Source organism: Moschus berezovskii, chromosome 22, assembly GCF_049115385.1.
Source record: "Moschus berezovskii isolate FMDL1 chromosome 22, NW_MosBer_1.0, whole genome shotgun sequence".
NCBI classification, from domain to species: Eukaryota; Metazoa; Chordata; class Mammalia; order Artiodactyla; family Moschidae; genus Moschus; species Moschus berezovskii.
The window spans coordinates 17,873,482-17,886,203 of record NC_142481.1 but is presented as its reverse complement, the minus strand read 5'-3'; the positions used below and the strand labels follow the sequence as shown (position 1 = coordinate 17,886,203).

The 12,722-nt window shown below is 46.2% G+C and overlaps 1 protein-coding gene across 1 annotated transcript; it reads left to right on the top strand.

Annotated features, from left to right (window-relative positions):
• The first annotated feature begins 1,158 nt into the window (after positions 1 to 1,158).
• Positions 1,159 to 2,193, top strand: LOC129547329 (histo-blood group ABO system transferase-like). The gene is given in 3 exon segments (XM_055413214.2): positions 1,159 to 1,368; positions 1,370 to 1,553; positions 1,556 to 2,193. Coding segments are annotated over 3 exon segments (1,032 nt in total).
• Positions 2,194 to 12,722: the final 10,529 nt, after the last annotated feature.

The following is a 12,722-nucleotide window of genomic DNA, read 5'->3' as shown; positions in this document are numbered from 1 at the left end:
GTGTGAAATGGCAATGTGTAGAGCCCTGAGTTAGCATGGAGCACTGTCTCAGCCTCTCTTCACTGTCTTCAGGCCTTAGTCTGAGGGACAGCTGCATGTAAACCCTAAGGAAGAAAACCAAAAGAACCCAACAAAAACAAAACAAAACAAACAAAAACCACCTCAATAAAGGAAACCTCAGAGAAGGCACAAATGAGTCAGAGAGTAAAAATGCAGGATATTTTGGAGTACAGCTGCTTTGTATTCATGGACCAAGACCCACCTCCCAGAGCCTATTTCTCCATCGGTACAATGAGGATAACATAGCATCTATCCCCTAGACTTGAAAGGATTGAACAAGATAATGTGCATCAAACTTAGTAGTCTAATCCTAATACGAGTGGAAAGTAGGTGTCAAAAAAGAAGTAAATACTCAATGGATTTTAAGTCATTATAAAGGGGATAAAGGAAAACAATCCTTGATCTATAGGTCTTCTTTCCTCTCCACCTGAATCATGGGTCCCAAGCCAAGCCTCCCGAAGGCTGGCCCATGTTAGCCTATGTGGATGTGATCGTGAAGACAGTCTGATCTTGATTTAACAGACTTTAGGAAACCCGGTGCTTAGCTCACTGACAGTAAGTGTCAATGGTAAGCCAGTGCACAAGCTCTGACCCCCTGGCCAGGCACTCTGGTGGCTACTGTTCTGCCCCGCTTTCATCACAATCTCTGTCCTTGACCTACTCAGTGAACTGCCTTGATCCAGTGCCCTGAATCTGCTTCACATGCCCAGACTTCTTTCCTACACACAGGTCGTTAGTCTGAGTTCCAGCAGTCTGTAGACTAATCCCTGCCACCTGGTTACTCTGACAGCACCTCAGACAGAAACTGAGTCTATAGAGGTCCTGCCAGGATCCTATCTTTCTCCACAGGGCACCCCCAAAAATGCCCTTGGGTCAAGGTGTCCCCTTGCACTGGTGTCAGGCCTCAGGGGAGACTGCGCTGCTGGAGTAGTGAGGAGGGAGTGGGGGCCGTTCAGCCTCACCCTGCCCTGGGGAGAACACTGAGGGTGGAAGGTCAGGAGAGATGAGTGCCCCCATATTGTGGAGAAGATAAGAGGTAACATTCTTCTGTCGTGCAGGCATGGCTCAGGCACTACAAATACTGGCTGGGACACGAAAATGCTGCTTGCTTCATCAAGTGAACTTCTTCTAACAGTTTTCATCACAGCCTTTCTTGGTTATTGTTACTTGAACCCCAGAAACCAGAAACTGGAAAACATCCCAACTGAGGCAAGCATAACTGTTAAAGAGCATCACACCCCACAAAGTGTAAAATTATCAAGGATGGTGTATCCCACACCAGATGTGCTTGTACCACCAAGGAAAGATGGTCCTTCTTGTGACCCCCTGGCTGGCTCCCATCATCTGGAATGGGACTTTCAACATTGACATCCTGAATGAGCAGTTCCAGCTTCAGAACATCACCATTGGATTAACTGTGTTTGCTGTAAAAAAATACATTTTCCACCTGAAGCTGTTCCTGGAGATGGCAGAGATGTACTTTATGGTGGGCCACAGGTGAACTACTATATCTTCACTGATTGGCCAGACTACTTTCCTCGCATTCCCCTTCAGAAAGGATGGCAGATGGTCATCTTCAAGGTCCAGAGGTATGCCCTCTGGCAGAAGATTTCCATGCACCTCATGGAGGTGATCAGCAATTTTATTGAGCAGCGCTTCCACCAGGAGGTGGATTACCTTGTGTGTGCAAATGTGGACATGAAGTTTAGTGATGATGTGGGGGTGGAGATCCTCTCCTCCTTGTTCAGCACCCTCCATCCTGGCTTCTATGGATTGACTCAGAAATACTTTGAATATGAACACCGGCCTCAGTCACAGGCCCATATTCCTGAAGATAAGGGGGACTTTTATTACATAGGGGCCTTATTTGGGGGGTCCATGCCAGAGGTTTACAGACTTGCCAAGGCCTGCCATGAGGCAATGATGGTTGACCAGGCCAATCACATCAAGGCCGTGCAAAATGACGAGAGCCACCTGAACAAATACCTGCTTTACCACAAACCTACCAAGATCCTTTCCCCTGAGTACATGTGGGATAGTCAAATACTCAATTATTTGGAGCCAAATCAGGTGCGGAATTTGGTCCATGCTGTACATCGGTATAGCTTTAGGGTCATGAAGAAGAAAAACTGATGAGCAAAGCTTCCAGGAATGTCTCAGAGAGGGCCCATGCTCAGCTAGCCTGAGTCTTCCTCTTGACATGCCATCCTTCATTAAAACCTGTTTTAGCAGGAAAGGTATAACTCTGCTTCCTTTTCCTGTCTGGTTGAAGCCTAGCACCACCTCCCTAAGTGTATTCAGGCCCAGCGCTGTCCCCTCCCCTTTCCTCCCACCACCAACAACCATTTAGGCTGGCCTGGTTCCTGGATTAAGGTAAGTTCCCAGAGCTGCCCCCACCTTTAGCTTCTCACAGTGTACTCCTAACACCCTTCAAGAAGGAGGAGGCAGGCAATCTCAGTCTATCCTGCCAAACAAGGGATCAGAGATGACATCTTCTCCAGAGCAAGGAAGGTGGCCCCAGGCACACAGTCTCCTGTTTGCTGTGACAAAGAGGCTCACAGGACTTGCCTCAGGCTCAGTCAAGCACATACAACAAAGTCTTCAGCTTTAAGCCAAATTCCTTCTTCTTCTGGGCTTCCCTGTGGCTCAGACGGTAAAGAATCTACCTGCATTGCGGGAGACCTGGGTTTGACCCCTAGGTTGGGAAGATCCCCTGGAGAAGGGAATGGCAACCCACTCCAGTATTTTTGCCTGGAGAATCCCATGGACAGAGAATCCTGGCAGGCTACAGTCCATGGAGTCACAGAGTCGGATACAACTGAGCGACTAACATGTCTCAGAAGTTGAAAATAAGTTGTAGTGTGAGGTAGGAGGAGAACACAATGCCAAAATCAAGGTCCTCTTTCCTGGCACTTGGCAACCTATGTATTTTACCACCAGAAAACTTTAATTCCAACAATCAGTGATTTCACAGTTTAGTCCAAATAATAAAATACCATCACAGCAGCCATGAAATTAAAAGATGCTTACTCCTTGGAAGGAAAGTTATGACCAACCTTGATAATATATTAAAAAGCAGAGACATTACTTTGCCAACCAAGGTCCGTCTAGTCAAGGCTATGGTTTTTCCCGTGGTCATGTATGGATGTGAGAGTTGGACTATAAAGAAAGCTGATCGCCGAAGAATTGATGCTTTTGAACTGTGGTGTTGGAGAAGACTCTTGAGAGTCCCTTGTACCGCAAGGAGATCCAACCAGTCCATTCTAAGGGAGATCGATCCTGGGTGTTCATTGGAAGGACTGATGCTAAAGCTGAGACTGCAATACTTTGGCCACCTCATGTGACGAGTTGACTCACTGGAAAAGACTCTGATGCTGGGAAAGGTTGGGGGTGGGAGGAGAAGGGGACAACCGAGAATGAGATGGCTGGATGGCATCACCAATTCTGTGGACATGAGTTTGAGTGAAGTCCGGGAGTTGGTGATGGACAGGGAGTCCTGGCGTGCTGTGATTCATGGGGTCGCAGAGAGTCGGACACGACTGAGCGACTGAACTGAACTGAACTGAACTATCCTTTTCTTTAAAAACATGAAAGTGTTAGTCATTCATCATGTCCAAGCTCTGCTTTGTTGTGGATGTAGGCACTTGACCTATATTTGACGACCGGATACCTCTGCCCCAGACTGTGCCACAGACCTTGCCCCAGAGAAGCAAGGACAGTAGAGACACAACAAGTAGCTTTTTAGCATGCTTTGGCTGCCTGGCCTCCCTCATTCCTATTTGCTGAATTCAGTTCTATAGCTTTCCAGGGATTCTGATAGGTTTTCAATAACTTATCTTTCTACTTAAATTGTCAGGAGTATGTTTCTTTGCTTACAATTATAAATCTCAAATAACAGATGCAGAGAATGTGCCTCATCAATAGCTAAGTAGAATAGGCCCAGTTTTGTCTGTCAGGAAGTGTTGGGCTTTTTTCACACTAAATAGGGCTACAAAATTTTTTAAAATATTATAAAGTAGTGAATTAATTTTCCATGTTAAGAGTATAGCAATAGAAAAATAAATCCGAAGTAGACAGAGCTAAAGAAATGATAACAGAAAATATACAGTAGGGAAAAATTAACACCAAAAAATGGACTTTTAAAAGATTAACAAAATTGACCAACTTCTAGAAAGACTGACCAGGAAATAAAAGGAGAAAACTGAAATTATCACTATCAGGTATAAGTGGAGGCATCACTATGGATTGGACAGTCACTGTAGGGATAATAAGGGACTATGAGCACTTTTCCATGAAGAAAATGTCACTTCTGTAGGGTTTTCCCATAAGTTCTATTACAAAATTAAGATATTTTCCCAATGTTACACAAACTCTGAAAATGGAAGAGATTTTTCCTAACTTATTCAATGAAGACAGTGTTACCCTAAAACAAAAACAATACAGAAATGTAAAAATTAGTATTTCTCAGGAACACAGGCATAAAATCTTCAATGAAATTTTAGGAAATAAAATCCAACCAAATACAGAGGGTGATCTAGCATGACCAGCACTTTGGATGGGGTTTGTCTCAGGAATTAAGGTTGGTTTAACATTCAAAAACCAGCCAATGTAATTCACCATATTAGGAGAATAAAGGGGAAAAAGCCATATGATTATTTCAAATATGTGTGCAGAGTAATACCAACCCCTATCCAAAAAATCTCTCAGAGAGACAGACAGACATTGAAGGAATTTCCTTTATGTGATGAAGCAAATATACAAAGAACCCAGCTAACAGCATATTGAACACTTTTCCCTTAAGATTTGGGACCTGGAAAGCATGTCCATTGTTCTCCATCAGTATTTGATATTTTACTAGATGTCAGAAAAAAACATAAAGGTAATAAAATACAGATTAAAAAGATTTTTTAAAACTCTTTATTCACAGAAGTCATGAATGTGTATGCAGAAAATCATGAGAAATCTACAAAGATACTACCAGAAGTACAGAGTGATTTTAACAAGTTTCCAGCATACAAAAATCAATATATAAACCAATTCTATATTCTCTATGCTACCAGTAAACAATTGAAAACTAAAATTTTTAAAGATACCATTTACAACAGCATTTTTAAGACCTCATGAAGTACTAAAGTACAAATTAGCAGACACTGTACAAGACCTATGCACCCAAAACTATTAATACAAAACATGGGTTGGCAATCTTTTGCTCTAAAGGACCAAATAGGAATTCTTGTAGGCTTTATGGTTTACGTATGGTCTCCGTTGCATATTCCTCTGTTTTACTTTGTTTTCACAATGATTTTAAAATGTTAATACCATTTTAAGCTCATTGGGGACAACAAAACATGCTGTGGATCAAATCTGACCCACAAGCTGTAATTTATGGAACCCTGCTACAAAATATTATCTGAGAGAAAATTTTTTCAAAAGACCTATATATAGGGAGGGACTTCCCTGGCGGTCCAGTGGCTAAGATTCCATGCTCCCAATGCAGGGGGCCTGGTTTCGATCCCTGGTTGGGGAATTAAGGTCCCACATGCCGCAACTAAGACCTGTGCAGCAACGGGAGTTGGTGATGGACAGGGAGGCCTGGCGTGTTGAACACGACTGAGTGACTGAACTGAACTGAAGTATAGGGAAAGTTATACCATACTCTCATGGATGAGAAAAGTTAGTTAAGTTGTTCCTCTCAGTTAAGACCCTGAAAGCTAGTGTATGGAATCATAAATTATAAGGGTGACTGGTTCCCTTGGGGCATTAAGGCTTGTAGGTGGCCAGGGTGGATCCATCACCCACTTGGTGTCTATGCACATGGGAGAAGATCTCTCACAGTTGTAGAGTTGGCTGCCAGGCTCATATAAAAGACAACTGCATCATGCAGATGTGTTACCAACTGACAGTAGCTGTCCTACATCTCCTGAGAGACTGGAGCTCAGCGTGGCCAATGGCTGACATATGAGGTGAGCCCAAGAAGACTTTGTTATAGGCAGTGACAGTGTTCATTACAGGGATGTAATGTAATGTAACTGTACATTAAGTATCAAAAATGGAAATATATGATGTGTATGAACTCCGGGAGTTGGTGATGGACAGGGAGGCCTGGCGTGCTGTGATTCATGGGGTCGCGGAGAGTCGGACACGACTGAGCGACTGAACTGAATTGAACTGAACTGAACCTGCAGAGGAGGTACCATAGGCTGGTGCTTAAGTTTGTGAGCTCTGGAATCCGACAGCCTGAGCTCAAATTCTGGCTGAGCTACTGACCACCTATGTGACTTGCAAAACAGTCCAAGGGTTAAATGCTGTTTTACCAAATTTGTAAAACTAAAAGAAACTGCCTGCCAGGAGAGAATGTGTTGTGCAACAGCCACATCTCTGCATGAGAAACCTTCATAGTCCAGCTGGTAAGGCTCATGACTCTTGCCTCCTCTCCAGGGTGGCCACAGAAAAGGCACACCTGACTCCAGGAGCTGGAGTGGAGCTGGGAGTGGCCTCTGGAGGAGGCAGTATTTGGAGACTTGACCTACCATCACAGAAGGGGCAGGCAGGGTTGCAGGAGTTAACTGGGGGCATCTGAAAGGAAGAGGCTGGGGTAAATTCACCGCCCCCCCACCCCCACCACACACACACGTTTCAGCATGTGCCCTGCTGTAGCCGTCCACAGTGTCTGGGTACACGGTAACCACATGGGACAAGGCTAGGGCTGAGCATCCCTCCCTCCCACCCCTGTCTTCCCAACCTCGGTCTCTCTGCCCCAGCCTCCCACAGACAAGGCCCCCACGCTGGCAGGATCTAGGCTCCTCTCCTGTTCTGGCTTTGAGCAGCCTCTGCCCACTAGTGATGACAGAAAAAGGGCTGGTGGACCTTAAGGCACAGGCGGCCTCTGCTGCCCTCGAGTCAGGCACTGAAGTGTGCACAGACGCGGGGACACATACCTGGGGATGACAGGTATGCATGCTCTTGGAAGTCGCAGGACTGAACAATCTTGTCAAACCAAACACTTGTAACCAGCAGCAGAAAGTCAGAAAGCGCTAGAAGGTCCTGCTGGGGTTTGGCCTCTGGGCCTCATCCTTTGCCTTTGGCACTTTTTCCTTATGCCGTTTGCTGGTGTGTGCCCAGCTGGTGCTCTTTCTCTCTCACATGTTCCAATGCTGTGTCTCAAGCATCAGTCCGAACAGTGCATGCTTTACGTTGGAGGAGCAGGTCGCTAAGAGAACTCTCCCAAGTCGCGAACTCTACACTCCCGGGATCAGACAGTGCACAAACTACCCCTTGTGGGCAACCTGCTCAGCAAGCTTCACTCCGGCCTCTTCCCCACCCCTGGCTACACCTGTATTTCCCTTCTGGCTGAGGGAATCCTACTGCCCTGTCTCTCTCCTGGCCCTTTTCTTAGGCAGTTCTATGTGGATCCAGTGCCTCTGCCCCTCCATGTTACTTAACAGGCAGTATCAGATGAGATAGCCTGAGTGCTCCTCTCTGAGGGTCCTGAATTGGGTGGGAGGGGCTCTCTGAAGAAGCCTCTGGTGTCTACTTGTATCTCAGAGAGTCTAGTTACTGAGAAATGGCCAATATTCTCCCTCGGGGGCAAAAAATTACTCTCCTAATGGGCTATCCAATCACCCTCCAAAGCCTGACTTACGGAAGACTGAGCTGAAGACACTGGAAATGTGAAAGAAGGGAATATCTAAGGAGGAAGGAGTCACAAAGTGTCCAAAATGCAGGACTTTCAGAAAAGCGGTCCTTAGAGCAGTGAAAGTATACCACCAGCACCTAGGCTCCTGGTGACAAGTTGTCACGTATTTGGGAGCAGTCCTGAGCCTCTGAAAGGAAACCTGTATTTCAAGAAGAGAGCTTAGGTAAGGTATTACCAGCATCTTTGTGAGCTCATTTCCCAAAGGCCCTACCATCAGCAGCTCACACAGCCCTACTGGAGGCTTCTGGCCTCTTTGCAAGAGTGATCCAAGTGTAGCCAGCCTGTCTGGCCCAGCCACAGTCTGCTGTTTCCTACAGCCGGAGTGGTTGAGGAAGAGTTTGATGAAGACCACTGACTCAGTTCTTCAGCCTTACCGAAGTCAAAGAAGTAGACTCAGAGAGGAAGGCTTTCAGATACGTTGTCAAGGAGAAATTCTCCACCCACATCCGTCAGCTGTGGACTCTGTAAACAGAACACAGCAATGCCACCACTGCTGTCACCGCTGCCGCTACTACCGCTGTCGTGGGATCGAGAGGCTCTGCGTCCTACCTTCCAGTGTATGGTCATTGCTGAAGACCTGAGCTTGGAGAAGAACGCAGCACCAACAAACCCATAGGTTAGAGGATAAAACTGAGGCCGCTGCTGATAGCGGTGCCACTCAACCTAACTGTTCCTTTGCCCTGTTAGTTGCCAGGGACTGCAGTTCCATTGCCACTGGCCACTCTCCCCTTGCAGATTCCAGAGACTACCCCATTAGTAGCCACTGATTTGACTGACCTGTCTGCTCCCATGCCCATCCCCCACACCAGGTATCAGTCATGAAATGAGATGCACAATTTCAAACTCTTCTTTTGCTGTTGCTGCTGTCCCTCACTTCAGATTCCAACCCATATTTGGGGTTCCATGTACTAACGAGAATGAATAGATGCTATCAGCAATCCAGTCCCTCAGTCATAGTTTCACAGGATCTTCTGCTCTCACTATACCTTCTGGCACCTCCCTTCTCTCCTCAAAGCCTACCGTCTGTAGAACTGAATCACCTTCACCTAGGTGGGTGGATTCTCCTCCCTTTTTTTACAGACTTCTCTTCAAATCCCTTTCATGAGCATCCCAGACTTTGTCAGTCAGCCCATCACTGCTTCTGCAATCACTGCCTCTATCCGTCAGCCCGTCTGCAGACTCGACCTCTCAGGGGCTTTTGGACTTTGGTATAACTGACATGGACACCACTCTGCCTTCCCAAGCTTTCATTTTCAGGTCTCCATCAGGATCCTGTGTGAGCTCCCTGGCATTTTACCAAGTCTATCCCCGTATGGAGCAGATATGCCCTGCAAAGGCCAGTCACCACTTGCCCACCTGCTTTTATGGTCCACAGCCCTACCTGAATTTCAACCTTCCCTTTGGGGCAGGAACCATCATTTAGCTGGGGACCTATATGGGCAGCAGAAAGGGCCACTCTCCCCAATATACCTTGTCTTTTCTGGCTCACCTACCACTGATTTTGCAGTCACCTCAATCCAATAAGCAGCACCTCTTCAGACATGGCATCCAAGCCTGCCTTTGACTCTGATGAAATTGATGTGGATACCATAACCAATTCCCAGTCTATTATCTTCTTGCCTCCTCTTGACAGCTTTAAGAGCTCTGTCCCTTTGGGAAACCTGGCTGCCCCAGTTAATCCTCCCACTTAGCATCTACTGCATCCCTGGAACCCCAGAGTAGCACAACTCAGCTTTGGAGAGTTTGACATCCCGTGTTCCAACTCTGGCATCCCTGTGGGCACCAAGCCAGCCTTTGGTGGCACTTCACCTCATTTCACTCTTTCTTGCTCTGGAGCTGCCACCAGAATGCACAGTACTGAGGCCTTTGGCTCACTTTTTGCCAATATCCCTTGAGACCCATTTGCATTTCAGGGATTTTCAGCACCTGTGGGTAGTGGCAGCTTTGGGGTCATTGTGTATGTCCCAGGCCCCAGTTCCATGTCTGAAACACTCAGCTTTGGAGCAAGGCCAAGTGGGACACCTAGAACCACAGCTAATTTGGGGGAAGAAGGCTTAGACCTGAGCACCAGGGTCCTGTCAGCCTACTACACTCCTGTTACAATTGGAGAAGCCAGTACTACTGAGAGCAAATCTATCTTGGGAGACACTTTCCTTCCTGCCTATAATAAGAACACCCAGAGTCAGCCCAGCCACCTGCTACCACAGGGTAAGATAGCATCATTGAGAAGGAACATGTGCCAGAAGACACTTCTGTCCTTCCATGTGTCCAGATTGCCTGGGACCCATCCAGCCAGGGTACCTCTGTTGCAGATAAGGATTTAGAACCATAACTGTGCTGGAGACACTTCTTTTTGTGCCTATAGTCGATAGCCATTGGAAGGGTGAGCACTTCACCTATGCTTAGAGGTCTTTATGTCCCTACCTACAGTGAGAACTCCTAGGTCCCACCTGGACAGAGCACATGTTTTGCAACAGGGAGGGCCAACACCATCCCAGCGTTTAGCATCTTCTCTTTTTGCATCTGATGTGAATACTTGTGCCCACCCAGTAAGAGCAAATCCGTTACTCCAGGAGAAGCCTGCACCACTGAGAAGAAACACATGCCAGAGACACTGCTGTTCCTGCCTTCCACCAGACACCTCGTGCCCATCTGGACACAGCACAACTTTTGCTGTCTGATGGGCCAGCATCATATCTGTGATTGGAAGGGCTACTGGCAAGAGTACTTGGGGCACACAGTTCAGAGCACAGGTTATATGATGGGAGAAGGCAGCACCATACCTGTGCTTCTGGATATTTATGTTCCCGCCACCATTCAGACTGGCTGGGTGCTTATGGTCAGACCACAGTCTAATGGGACAACACCATACACTTTTAGGAAGCTACTTCTATTCTCACCGTCACTCAGAATACCTGGGCCCCACCCAGAGCACTTCCCCTGATGTGGAGGTGTGAATACCACTAAGGAAACACAAATGTCAGTACCTTTGCTGGTATCTTTCAGAGCAAACGTAGCTCTGAAATGGCCACAGCAAGCAGCAATCTCATCTTGGGGCATGTTTCTTTGGAGATAGAAGTATTGGGTCACCAACCCACTTATTTTCTTCTGATGAAAGAAACAATGGCTCAGCAACCAGAAGCAAATGCTATCTAGAAATGGTGGGTGATGGTAGTTGCCATGAATGGACTTTGCTCTTCTGGGAAGAGGCTCAGCCCCTCCTAGTTATGTCAAACAAACTTAACCTGCCCTCTGTCCTCCTAGAGTAAGCTGGAGGCCCAGCACCTCAGAGTTTTCATGTACGTGTAAAAGGGTGTGGTTTCGGATGAGACTGGCCAGAAGTCAGCACACTGGCCTTGCGAAGTTCCACTGTAGAGAGAAGAAAGAGATCAGTAAGTATCAACCATGTCATTCATACCTGGTTTCAATTGTTAGCCTGGCCAGTTCAAGCTAAAGGCTAGTTTTCCAAGATACTGTCTTCGATGGACAGTATCCCCTTGCAGCTTAAAGCTGCTCCCACCTTTTCCTTACCCATTTGCCTCAATATGTCCTTTTCTTTCTTAGATTATATATGTGTGTGTGTATATATATATATATATATATATTATAATCTTCCTGACCCAAGGATCAAACCCACGTCTCCTGTGGTCCTGCATTGCAGGTAGATTCTTTACCACCAAGCCACCAAGGAAGCCTATATACACATATATAAAGCCAGTCATATATATTTAAAAAAGTGTATATAAAACCAGTTATATATCTATATTATATGACTGGTTTTATATAAACACACAGGGATTAAACCCAGGTCTTCCCCATTGCAGGCAGATTCTTTACCAGCTGAGCCACAAGGGAAGCCCAAGAATACTGGAGTGGGTAGCCTATCCCTTCTCTAGTGAATCTTCCCAACCCAGGAATCAAACCAGGGTCTCCTGCATTGCAGGTGGATTCTTTACCAACTGAGCTATCAGGGAAGCCCCTATAAACACACACACACACATATATATATGGTGTGGCTATACTGCATGCTATTTGCTGAACTACAGAACTCTGAAAAGTCAAATCAGGCTCAACACATCACCAGTCATACAAGGGAATTTCTCCTCCACAGTTGGGTAAAAGAGCAAAGATATATGAGCAAAGGTTCAATTAATAAGAACAAGACTATAATATTAAGTTTATATACGAAATATATATAAATATCTATACTAAAAATAAGATGTGGTATAGCCATACTCTACAACTGCACATGCTGAATCTGAAATCTTCATATTTTATCGAAAAATCTAAAAATTTTGGCCGCTCTCCATGGCATGTGGAGTCTCAGTTCCCAGACCAGGGATCCAACCTGCATCCCCTACACTGGCAGTGCCAAGCCTTAACCACTGGACTACCAGGGAAGTCCCTGAAATCTAAATGTTCTAAATGTGAGGGATGACAACCCATGAGGAACTGAAGCTCAGAGAAGAGAAAGGGTGGTGAGCCTCTCTTGCCTCTTCCCTCTGCGCTCCTCTCCCATCCCTCTGATTTCACTGAAGTGTGAAATCACACTGAAGTGTGTTTCAGGGAAACACACTTAACAATTCTGGCCTTTTAAAGATAATCAAATGTCTCATCTGTGTCTTTCTCTTTCATTTCAGTCAGTTCAGTTCAGTTCAGTCGCTCAGTCGTGTCTGACTCTTTGCGACCCCATGAATCACAGCACACCAGGCCTCCCTGTCTATCACCAACTCCCGGAGTTCACTCAAACTCATGTCCATCGAGTTGGTGATGCCATCCATCCATCTCATTCTCTGTCGTCCCCGTCTCCTCCCGCCCCCAATCCCTCCCAGCTAGACTTAGGCAATTCATCCCCACATATTCATAACTCTGCCAGAGAGGATGGATGTGGCATGGAGGCTCTCACAGCCACTCTGTAAGCATTGCAGTTTTAGGTTTAGGATATCACATATTATACTGGAAATGT